General features: G+C 57.9%; 2 protein-coding genes across 2 annotated transcripts in view; one reads left to right on the forward strand and one right to left on the reverse strand.

Moving 5' to 3' along the window:
- The window catches only part of KCTD19 (potassium channel tetramerization domain containing 19), a 28720-nt gene extending 28136 nt beyond the window's left edge, over nt 1-584 (forward strand). Inside the window, exon 16 of the mRNA XM_044255956.1 lies at nt 386-584. Coding sequence (XP_044111891.1) covers nt 386-499 — 114 coding nt within the window. The 3' untranslated portion in view covers nt 500-584. The remainder of the gene's footprint in view (nt 1-385) is intronic.
- On the reverse strand, nt 577-10336 carry PLEKHG4 (pleckstrin homology and RhoGEF domain containing G4). Its single transcript, XM_044255955.1, has 22 exons — nt 10320-10336; nt 9021-9732; nt 8767-8862; nt 8562-8685; nt 8381-8474; nt 8220-8294; nt 8025-8141; nt 7769-7867; nt 7529-7677; nt 7248-7386; nt 7039-7155; nt 5237-5419; nt 4458-4978; nt 4136-4382; nt 3379-3468; nt 3074-3295; nt 2810-2980; nt 2552-2729; nt 2017-2133; nt 1636-1872; nt 1435-1550; nt 577-1264 (listed from the first exon to the last, which is right to left on the reverse strand). The coding sequence occupies exons 2-22, from the start codon at nt 9529-9531 to the stop codon at nt 1259-1261; spliced, it is 3609 nt and encodes a 1202-aa protein (XP_044111890.1). The 5' UTR covers nt 9532-9732; nt 10320-10336; the 3' UTR covers nt 577-1258.
- Between the last annotated feature and the right edge of the window lie 1668 nt (nt 10337-12004).

Here is a 12004-nt window from a genome sequence, read left to right on the forward strand (position 1 = left end):
ATTTCTCCTTAATTTGTTATTTCTGCAGTCAAGGACATTATTGTACTTTTCACCCTAAACACACTGGTTCCCAGTTACTATTAGGCCTCTGGCTGGTCTATTGATTAGAATGGTGAAGTCAGCATCTACAGCTAGAAAATGGAAAACCAGTGGCCCGAAACATACATTTTTGACCCTCTGGTCATTCTGGTAGCCACTCCCAGCCAGAGCCTTGTGAGAGGCCTTTGGGCAGAACTGAGCCCAAGAGCATCAAAGGTCCCCACTAACAGGCCTTGCCCTATTCCTACCCCGCTCCCGGATGGGAGGACCCTCCCCACACACACCCACAGAGCTAGGGTAGACAACCAACCAAGAAGTAGGGGATAAAACGAGCCTTTCCTTCTAGCTCACACTGCCTTTCGCCAGGAAATATGGTCGCTGCGTGGACCTGCTCATCCAGAGGGGCCTGTCTAGGTCTGTCTCTTATTCTATCCTGGGCAAGTACTTACAAGAGGGCTAGGGTGACCAGAAATGATGCCCTCACACACCCCGACCTGCCAAGGCTCATTTTAAGAATGTGTGTTCCCATCTGAGGGTGTATCAGTCTATTTTTATTATAAATAAAGAGTAACTTACAAGTCAAGGGCCTGGACTCTCTGAGACATCAAAGACCTAAGAACCAGTGAAATAATTTTAGATAACACTCTAACTGAAAGTTATTCAAAAGATGTGGGGTCATTATAACCAAACTGACCCAGGAAAGAAGAGCTGGGCGTGGGCAGCCAGGGCAGTCAAGGGTTAAGGGCACAGCAGCTGTGGGCTTGCCCCTAAGATTGAGAAGGTTGGCTTTGAGACTAGGAGTTGGGAAGCAACTGCTGGGAAGCCACCTATGTTCCTCCTGAGGGTGGGGGCAGTCCAGTCGCTGCCCAGAGCCACTTGGTGCCCCACCAGCCTAGAGCAGGGAAACACCCACACTCTGCTCTAGCCTAATCCTAACTCATAACTGGGGTGGGAACTGCAGAAGGAACAGAAGAAGGGGACATGCAGCCAGAAGCTCAGGATCAGGGTAGTCACTCAGGCTTGTGGCCAGGCTCCCTAGGAGAGGTCCCTGCCAGTCTGCCAGTGGGCACAGACATCAGAAAGAGTAGTCAATAGGGCAGTGCATGTGGGCTGGAGGTGGCACAGGTGGCAACCACACTCTGGTCACAGCAGATCCTGAGAGAGGTGATGTTTCTTGGGCAAAAGCTCCTGGATCCACTGCCTGCCTTCCAGCCCGGGCTCAGACCTGTGGTTGACAAGCTAGGCATGACTGCCTGTTTCCTCAACTCAGGGTCCGGCGGGGATGTCTGGGGTATGGCCCTGGCCCACTCGCCCACCCACCCCGCATCCCACCTAAAGGAAAGGCAGCCATAGGCCTGGGCTGGGCTGGTAGATACAGGACAAAATGGTACTCACACAGGACAAGTCCTCAAGACCCCTGCCCAGGGCCTGCCCTGACACACAGCTGCTGTCAGACCCACTGGATCCACTGGCTGATGGGCACTGGGATGAGACCTCTGAGTCTTCAGGAGCTAGGGAGGAGGAAGGTTAGCCGTCAGCAAAGGAGGGCCAGACCCTAAACGATACCATCCCGCTTCTGGCTAAACCCAGACCTACTCAAAGACAGCTGACTGCCCAGCTCCACTTCGGCCTCCAGTGCTGCTTCCTCTGGGAAGCTGGCAGAATACAGGGGCCACCGGAGTCCCAGAAGAGCCGGGTCTCTGTACAGGTGCAGATTGAGGGACCCCAGTACAGAGCAAGAGGCAGGGTCTCCAGGAAGGGAACTCAAGGCCCCCAGGTAGGGGCTGTCACAGTCAAATGGGGCCACAGCAATAGAAGCCCGAGAGCGAACTTCTGCATAAGAGAGAAGGTCAGGTTGGGACAGAACAGAGCCTACCTGGGCCAGGGTCCTGAAGGGAGCACAGGCAAGGGCTGACAAAGGTCCACGTTGCCTCCCATGCAGCCTTCCTCCCACACCCCCGCCAGGCTTCCCGCTACCTCGGCACTTCAGGACGTAGTTGACGGTGCGGTCGCTGATAGCTTCCTTGCTGGGGGCGATGTCCCGGAAGGCCTTGCTCCCCACACCCATGGACACCATCTCAGCCATGCGTACTTCTGGGTGGAGAAGGGGCATAGGTGAGGGCTCTCTGGATATCAGCTTTGCCCTTGGCCTCTGTCTACCCACTCCCTTGAGTAAGTCTTTCCTGTACATCCATACCCTGCAGATTAGCTATCCTGTGCACAGAGCCTTTCTTGGTGCCATGCTCTCCTCCCAACAACCCCCCCAACAATCACAATTGCCCTTTTAAATATAAGGCCTCTGATATTCAGAGATTAATACTGTGTCCTGTAGTCAGGTACAGTGATAGCAGGACTGCCTGACTTGGAAGTTCTTTCCCCTACACTGGCTGCTGCTGCTGGACCTCCCTGCTCCCAAGCATTTCCAGGCCCCTAGGCCTGCCTGGGCCCCTGTGGGACACTGTAAGCTGTCCAGAGAGGGGACCTTATATTGAAGTAGGGGGCAGGGACACACCCTTGTTGTGGATGGCCTGCCTCCAGAGCAGATGAGAAATGTCAGCTGTCCAAGCCTGCTTGGTGGCCAAGCTGGCAGCCTGCAGCACAAAGGTGTCCCTGGCCTTGCGACGGCGGAACCAGATCTCAAACCGTAGGTTGCTCTCCCCACAGCACTCCGTGAGGCCCAGGTCTGCCATCTGCGAGGTCAGGAGAGAGGCTTGATGAGGCACTGGGGGAGGCGGGGACAAGGAGCATGGGAGGGGTCGGGTGGGCCTACCTTGAAGGAACGCTTATAGGCAAATGTGTCTGTGCCTGTGGGTCCTCGGCGAGGCTTGCTGAAGAGCAGCAGCTCCTCAAAGAGAAAAACGCGGCGCACGGACTTACGGCGCCCAGTGCGCACCATGAACTCATCCTGCCGCACCAGCTGCCCCTGTTCCTTGAGGTTAACCTGCCAAGATGGTGCCCAGTGAGTGCCCAGCCTCTGCCGCCCCCTCCCCTCCACACCCACTGCACCTGCCCACCACAGTCGGGCATGACTCACATCACAGCCCTGAATGGCATCCATGGCCAGCAGGTCATTGCCGTGTCGCAGCTGGAAGCGCACGAGGCTCTGGGCGGCCTGTAGGGCACTCAGCTCCTGCACGGCGCCCCCGCAGGCCCGTGCCAGCTCCTGTAGCAGCAGCGCATACTTGCTCATGCGCTGAATGGGCTTCAGCAGGTAGGAGGCCAGGTCCAGGTGGTCCCCCAGCATTTGCTGCTTGTCCTGACGGGTACATGGAAGACCATTAGGTGGCTTTGGGGTGCTTCCTCCAGCCCCTCCTCCCACACAGTCTCAGGCCCACCTACCTTGAAGAAGGTATGACCAAAGCTGGTCATCAGGGCATCGGAGCGAGGTTTATTCTTGCTGTAGAGCGCGTACATCCCAAACTGCACCCTCTGTGAGGACACACAGCTCAGCCTGGGTGCAAAGGGGCCAGCTCCCAAAGTCTGGCCCCTATGGGCCAGATGCCCTCAGCTTGAGAGGACCAAAATGCCAACAAACAGCTCCCAGGGAAGCCTCCCCCGATCCAATCTGCCTGGCTTTGAATGAGAGGTAATGTGGCAAGAACAGGCACTGTGCAGAGTGGCGCTTGCCCACAGGGCCTTTGCTCCTCCCGCTGCTCTGGACCACCACTCCGGGACCCCTCACCTCAGACTACCCCTTCTCTTGCTCACTACACTTGGCTGCTTTGACTGGTCTCTTCCTTTAAACTTCATCTTTCCTCTGGATGGAGCACTCCAACTCTAGCCCTGCCCTCTGGCCCCAGCTTAAACATCAGTTCCTTAAAGAGGCCTCTAACTGCCCCACTCCTGCCCCACCACTAATTCACTATCATCCATCTATCCTGGTTATTTTCTTCCTAGCTCCAACTATAATCTGGAATTCCCTTTTTTACTTTTATGTCTCTTCTACTAAAATACGAGCATCCAAAGGGGCAGGGACCCTGCTGGTCTTGCTCACAGCTGTACCCATCACAGAGCCTGGAACTAAGCATGTACCCAGGAGCTCTTTGTTGAGCGTGACAGAATCGGCTAGGGGCCATGTGGCCTGTGGGAGGCTTACGTGGCGCAGGAAGGCATAGGCTACTCGGGATGGATGCTGGGTACAGGCCTCCAGCTCACGTAGGAAGAAATGACAGTGGAAGTCCCGCAGCTTCTCCAGGTTGCCAAAGAGGTGGGCGCGCTGGCCACGGAGGCCCTGGGGCACATCGGGGCGCTCCAGCTCTGGGAAGTAGTTCTCCATGGTGTAGTCAAGAGCACGGACATACTCCCGCTCTGTAGACACCATCTCCGCCAGCACAAGCTGGAGCCTACCAGAGAGGTGGAATCAGGATTCAAGACCTCTCTCCTGCCACTGCCCTCCCTGCCCTGCCCACTGGCTGCACCTGCTGGGGCTCCTGAGGTCAGAGCTGCTTGGCAGAGGCATGGGAGGGGATGACCCTGGCCGGGCACCCCCTCCAGCCTCCGGTCTGTGGCAGGTAGCCGCAGTGGCCACATGGTGGCAGTGGTGGGCAGGCTCTCTGAGACTCTGCCCCAAATTCTGATCAAGACTATGTGCCTTCCTCAAGGGAGGGGTAGCAGATGCAGGTGGGATGCGTCTGACACACAGGCTGGCTGTGCTACCCGTCATGGTCGTGGTCGTGGTCAGCGGTGGCTTCAGTGCAGCCTCTAGCTTCTGGTCCAGGGCCAGCCAGGTGTCCTGGCATCGTGCCCAGGCCCAGCGGCACTCCTGGCGGATGCTCTCAGAGCCCAACCCTGTGGCCAGAGCCCACATTTTTCGGAAGTGGGCAGGAGGCAAGTCAGGGTGCTTGGTCCAATGCAACTGCAGCCGTTGCAGCACGACCCCAGGGTGCTCCTGCTCCAGCTCTGCCAACACCTGCTGCCCTGCCTCAGCCCAGGTCGAGGCCTGTAACACCAAGCCAGGAGAGGCAGTGAAGGTGGAACCCACCAAGACCACCGAGCCTTCCCTTCAACCCACTCCCCATTCCCACAGGATAATGACTCAGGCCATATCCCTCCAGTGGTTGGATTTGGGGGTCAACCTGAAGACAAGGAGAGAGAATAGGCAGAATGTCCTGAAAGAGCCCAGGCTGTGCTGGGGTTAGACAGCTGCCCCTCCATTCTCACTGACCCCCTGGAGCCAAGGTCAGGACACCCCACCTACCTGCTTGAAAAAATGGGAGAGCTTCTCAGCATCTGCCAGCCGCTGCCGCTGCCGGGCCAAAGCCCTGGAGAAGTCAGTCAGCTGGGCTTGCAGGGCCAGAAAGCGGGCCCCAACGGGGCCCAGCTCAGCAGCCTCCCAGCCAGCCAGTGGCTGTAGAAACTTCTCCCCTCGCCTGACCTGCTCCTGGAGACAGAGACTGGGCTCAGCGATCTGGGCCTGGTGGTCTAGCCCAAAGCAGTCCTTTCCACAGACATCTGTATATATCATTGCCACGTCTCTCCTATGACTGAAGACCTGCCCGTGCCCACCCCCCAACTCCCCTCTGTCTCTGTGCCCCTCTCCACAGCCAAACTTCCTAGAGAGGTTGTTATCCTTGGCACCATTGCTTCTTCACCCTGTCAACCTAATGCGACCTCAGTGCCACTCCATCCCCAGCCCTTCTCAGGCCTCATCTGACCACCGCTCAGCAGCCTCTCGTCCTCTCTCCGCTAGCTCCCCGACAACTCTCCACTCACCTGACTCTCCTCATCCTTCTCTGGTGGTTCCTCCTCCTGCTCCCCATCCCTCACCTGGGCCATTAAACACTGATGCTCCTGAATACAGTCCACTCTCTCTCGCCTCAGGCAATCTTGTGTGACCAACTTCAAAGGTCATCTACACACCCACATCCACCAAGTGACCCTCCAAGCCCTGTTCTCCGAGTTCTAGGCCAATACCCATGGGCCTCATTCCCTCATGGCCATCTCCAAAGCACACCCAAGACTGCACTGATGAATCCCCTCCTCCCAGAAGGTCCTGGTCTCCCGGCCCCTCTCTCAAGGAATGGCCCTCATTCACCCCTGCAACCCCCCTCTCCTTCTTACTATGTATCCACCATCAAATCCCAGCAATTTCCCAAATCAATCTCCTCTGCCACCATCTGGCCACGGAAAGCATCATTCCCTGTGGGCCACTGCGACTGCATCTGTGGACTCTACACAGACATCATTCACATCACTGTCTACCCAGAAACCAAGATGATAATCTGAGAACATGGATCTCGTTATGTGACCTTCCCACTTAGATTTTACACTGTGACAGAGCCCAGAAACTTGGCCACTACTTTTCCAGCCTCATTTTACCTCATCTCACTCCATTCTCCCTCCCTTTTCTGCACTGCATTTCAATCTCACTGTCCTGCTTATGGTTTGGCAGGCAACCCATGCTCCCTCCTGCCACAGAATCTTTGCACATGCTGTTTGCTCCCTCAGCCTGGAATGTCTCTTAACCCCAACCCTTCTCCCTCCTGATTAACCCAGATCTATTTTTCAGTTTTCAGTTCAAAAGTCCTTATCTCAAGGGGCCTGGGTGGCTCAAAGGGTTGAGTCTCTGCCTTTGGCTCAGGTCATGGTCTTGGGGTCCTGGGATTGAGCCCCACGTCAGGATGCTTGGCGGGGAGCCTGCTTCCCACCCCCTCTCTCTACCCACCTCTCTGCCTACTTGGGCTCTCTCTGTGTCAAATAAATAAATAAAATCTTTAAAAAAAAAAAAAAGTCCTCATCTCAAGAAAGCTAGCCCAACGCCCCTTCTGGGTGAGGTCTTTATGAATGTACTCAGGTAGAACCATCTGCGTTACTTCTCTCCAGAGCTTCTGCCTGTTTACAAACACATACATAACTTTGAACCTGTGATTACAACTCATATTCTCTACTTAACTCTACATTCCAAGAGAGAAAAGAATAGATGTACTTTCACCCACCCACACTCCCTGTCCCCAGCAAAGTGACCCAATACTTAGGGAATAAACAGGTGACCAAACTCACCTGGGCAACCTGGTCCAAGTCCTGAAAAGGACCTTGGGCCTGGAGCAGCATGTCCAGGGAGGGCTCCCTTAGCTCCTCAAGTGCTGGCCAGCCCACCTGCTGCAGCCACACTTCAATCTGGAGGGGGACAAGCGGGGAAAGGAATGCTGCTGTGGGGTGGAGGTCATGCTTGAGATGAGAGGGCGGGCCCATCTGGGCAGAGTTCCCACCTGGTGCAGTCCACCCTGTTGGGCCTCCAGAGTCTGGACCAACTCTAGTGCCTGTACCCGCCGGTTACTCTGGAGGGTCAGTTGGTGCAGCAGTCCATCTACACGGCCATACTGTTCATCAACCTCATCCACTGCTGGCCTGGTACAGGGTACATGGTCTTAGGGCTCTTAGTTACCCTGCCCCACTCCACCCTGTCCTGGGACCACAGTCCTGGCTGGTTCTGAGCCAGCATAGGATGTGGTGAGCTGGGGCAAGATCTGGGACCTGAGTTTGCATCTACCTGTAGTCTGGGCTCAGGGTCACCTCTGGGACTTCTTGCTTCAGCCATGCCAGCTCCAAACTCCCCTGGCCTTGTAGCCACGCTAGCCGTGGTGAGTCTAGCACATGCTGCATCAGGACCCGTGCCTGCCGTAACAGCCGACCAACTTCCTGTGATTTAAGGCAACAGATAGTGGAGGTGGGCATGGGAGAAAATGAGGGAGACAAGGAGCATTTGGAAAGGTGTCGAGGGAACACTCACCCCAGGTTCCATGGGCCGGGGCACAGCCTTCATGCTCTCGATGGCCCCCTGGAGCAGGGCACAAACCACCTGGCAGCTCCGCAGTAGGGCTTCCAGACGCTGTGAGCAGGGACAGGTATAACCAGAGTAGTGCAGTGCTGGTCCCACCCATCCTGGATCCTGGGCCAGCTTTGCACCGCTGAAGCCAACCCCAAAGAGGCCCCTCTGCTGGCCAGGTTGCCTGCCACCCACCCTATGCCCCATGCACTGCACTGACCATCCGGAAGTCCAGCCAGGCCTGGTGGCAGTAAGGCAGGCCTCCTCCCATTGAAGCTGGCAACCCGGAGGTGGAGACGTGGTTCAGGAGGCTCTGATGAGAAGGCAGCTGCTGCAGCTGCCAGAAAAGAAAGTGGTGACAGAGGCCTAGTGGAGAAACAGCCCATCTCTACCCCTGGCCAAAATGGCTCAGTACCTGCAGCCTGGAAGGCACATCCTCTGGCATCTTTCCCAGTAGCAGCACCTGGTACACTGACCCTGGGGCTACCTCCTGTAAGGCATTGGAGTTCAACCATGTTCCCAACCCTACACAAAAGGAATGATCGAAGGCAGCAGAAGCTACACTCCTGTACTCACCTGCAGTTGGCTGAGCCCCCAGAAGAGAGAAGAGCTTGGGGAACAAACTTGGGCGTCCACCAGCACGGTCAGACCCATGGCCTGTACTTCGGGCCTAAAGGAGAGGCTTCAGTTCAGTATCTAATTCCCCAAACTTGCCATCTCCCAGCTCAGCTCCACCCCTCAAACTTCCTCCCCCAACCTGGGGATGCTGCGCAGGTAGAGCAGGAGACGGATGAGTTCATGGTTACTGCACTTGGGGTGAAGCCAGGCAGGGCTATGGGCACAGAGAAGCAGCACTGCCCGGCCTTCTACATCCCGAGTCCCTGTGGGGAGAAGGCGGTGAACACCTGCCCAATCAAGTCACCCCCCGCCCACTGCCCCTGCCTCCAGTCTTTCCCAACTACCTGGCAGAGTAGCCATGCCACTGGCCAGCAGCTCCCAGGCCAGGTCCTGAGCCAGGAGATAATCAGCAGGCTTAGGGAGGCTAGATCCACTGAGGTCTTCGGAAGGAAAATGGCTTGGGTCTGCCTTGGGCTACCCACCCAGAGACCTCCCCCTCCTCGGACCTGGGCTCCACAGCTGGAGTAGGGTGAGAGCCCTCCACACCTTCAGGAACCCCCACTCCCTTCCAAGACCTCCTTGGCCCTGCCTCCCTTACCTGCCTCCAGTAGCTCTGATGACATCTGAGATAATGGGCCTCCAGGGTCCACAGGATCACTGTCTAAGCCCTCAGGACCCAGGCAGGCTGGCATTAATCTGCTTGGAGCTTGGTCCCTTGCCAAGCCTCCCCCTTGGCTATCACTCTCACCCTGTGCGAGGCTGAGGTGGGAGGACATTGGGCACAGGAGGCTCTCCACTCCAGAGGGCTTTGGTCCCTCTAACTGGAGTGAGGAACCCCCTAATGTGGAACCCTGGCCATCCCCCGACCCATCTACAGCCATCTGTCCTGGGGGTGACTGAGGCTCCCCAGGCAGGGGGCTGCGCTGTAGCCCTTCTCCCTCGGCCGTCCCTGCTGTTGGTTTCAGAGGATTGGGGTCCTTAACCTGCATGGGGGGAACAGGTTCCCCTTCATCCCAGGCATCCCGGAAGCTGCACACTGCAAACCTCCAGTCAGTGGCGTGACCCTGGGAGTTCGGGGACTCATCCCCAATCTCCGGCGGCCCTTCCATCACCCCCTCCTTCAGAGTGGGCCTGCTCAGACCAAGTTAAGAGGGGGTTGGGCCCTCAGTGTGAGGCTTCTGCTCATCCAGGGGATGGGTTAGTGATGGTCGGGATACAGCTCCGTGGGTGAGACAGGCAGAAGGCACTAGACCAGAGGAGGGGCTGGTCTTTGTGCCCAGAGGAAGCACAGACGGAGCGGCAGTTCAGACCTGAAGAGAGGGGAGAACAGCAGGGGTCAGTCCCCACGCGACCGCGCTCACGTGGGCCTCAACCATGAGGGCCCGCACGCTTGGACGCACACTCCCCGGCACGCTTTGCCGATCTCCGGTCTACGCGGATGGGCCGCCGCCATTGCGTGGACGCCGTGCTGCCTAGTGCCGACACCCGCCCCACCGGGCCTTGTCTCGCCACGAGACTCCACGCCCCACCCCTCGCCAGCCCGCCTCACTCACGTCCCCGCGACGCGGAATCGCGTAGCCGAGCCCTCAAACCTGCCGAGCCCTCGAACCTACCGCTCCGCCGTCGACGGCGGGTACAGCGCGCCGCCCGGCGTCCACGGGCGCCGCCTCCTGGCCGCGGGGAGGGAACGCAGGGCGGCAGAGGACGCAGCGCCGCGCCGCCCCCTGGGGGCCGGAGGACGGAGCTACATCCCACCCCAGGCCCGACGGCAGCCGCCCGGACCCCCGGGAAAGCGCGGGGGGGCCGGCCCTTGCAGCGCCCCTCGCCAGCCGCCGTCCCACCCCAACCGTCGGGGCCAGGCGGCTCCGCTCCACTCCCACCCTCAGGGCCCCCTTACTTTGACTTGGCTTTCTGCAGCCCGGAAGGGGCAGAGACTACCAGCCGTTTTGCTGTGCCCACTCCCCGGGCCTGCCTGGGAGCGCCGGAAGCGGCCCCCTGCTGGGGAAGGCGGTGTTAAGTGCCCGAGGTCAGTGATCCGGTGGGCGGCGTGGGGGTCGAGGGAAGGGACTTGCGTGGGGAGGAGTGGGGTACTCGGGGGCGGAGACGGGGTTGGTGAGGTTTCTGCTCTTGAATGCACGCAGCATGGGTGGGGGGGACTACCTCACCCTCACTCCTCACGGGAGAAGAAAAGTGTGAGCCCACGGTCTCAGGAGGTCCCTAGAAAGAGAAATTCTCTAAGCCCAAACCAGCTGCTTGTGCCGCTGGAAACCAATAGGGGTATCTTCGTGGAGGGTAGGAGGAAGGCACCCCTCCCTTGCAGCGCTCAATCTTCCTTACAGGCAGGGCCACTAAGAGGCAGATTGTTTAATTCCACGCCGGGCTGGGGACTGCTGTCTGGGCTGGAGGGAGGGAGGGAGCATGGAGGCCTCTGGGGGTAGAAGCAGACTCAGGCCTACCAGAATCTACCAGGCCCAGACCCTCCACTCTGGTGCGTTCCTGGGCATTTTCACCTACCACCCCTCCCCACAAAGTCCTGCCAAGGAGGCTGGGACTGAGGTTAGGGTCCTGGAACCAGAGACACTAACCCAGGCCTGCTCCTTCACTTACCTGCTGGGTGAGCTCCAGAAACTCGGTACTCAGTTCCCTTTAAGCCTCACCTTACTCACCTGTTTAAAAAAAAAAAAAAAAAAGGAAAGAAAAGAAAAGAAAGTAAGTCATTCCTTTTATTTTCCTGGGGTTGTCGATAGGAGTAGGGAAGACCCCATGTGTTAGATGTTCTGTCGCTGCCAGCATTTGGCATGCCCTCCCCATCATTTCATCGTTAGTCAGGGGATCCTGAACTGGTGAAAGTTACCTGGAGAGTTGACCTGTGAGATTCCTCCCAGCTCTGAGGTGTGAGGTGCCTTTAGGGCATGTGTGCCTGGCTTGACACTCCCCAAAATTTGTGGGAAGACTGTAAGAAGATAGGCTATGTAGCCAGAGGAAGGCACGATGCCCCACAACATGATCAGGCCCTTGGTTCCTGGGAGGGGAGGGGGCAGTGGGTATTATGGCTTCCTTGGCTCTAAAGCAGGCACCTTCTCAGAAGCCTGGAGGTTCCCAGAGGAGCAGACCTGAGCCTCCGAAGTAGGCACAGTGGTAACAACAGCAACCGGCTCCCCCGATCCCAGCTGCCACATCAGCACCCCAAGTCCAGACTCTCAGGCCAGCTACCTAGGAACCTTCTTCTCAAGCTGATCTGACTGTCAGAGGAGTCTTGGAATTGTCCTGCTCCATCCCCAACGCCCAGCCAGGACCAGGTCCCACCCTCCTCTAGCTTTTGTGAGCATCAGGACCAACCTTGGATCCCTCCCCAGCTGTCCCAGGGCCGCCCCATTGAGTCATTGCCTCCTGCTCCCTCCCTCTCCTTCTGCTGCCCACTGTCTGCCCACCCCCAGCCACCAGCCAGGCCTCCTAGGAGTGCTAAGATCTGGGGGGACCTATGGCAGGCACACATACCTCCCCCCCCAATACCAGAGGCAAGTAAGAGGCCTCAAGCCACAGGCCATAGCTGACCCCAGCACAGCCAGGCACGGGCGGGCA

This window comes from Neovison vison, chromosome 7, assembly GCF_020171115.1.
Source record: "Neovison vison isolate M4711 chromosome 7, ASM_NN_V1, whole genome shotgun sequence".
NCBI lineage: Eukaryota > Metazoa > Chordata > Mammalia > Carnivora > Mustelidae > Neogale > Neogale vison.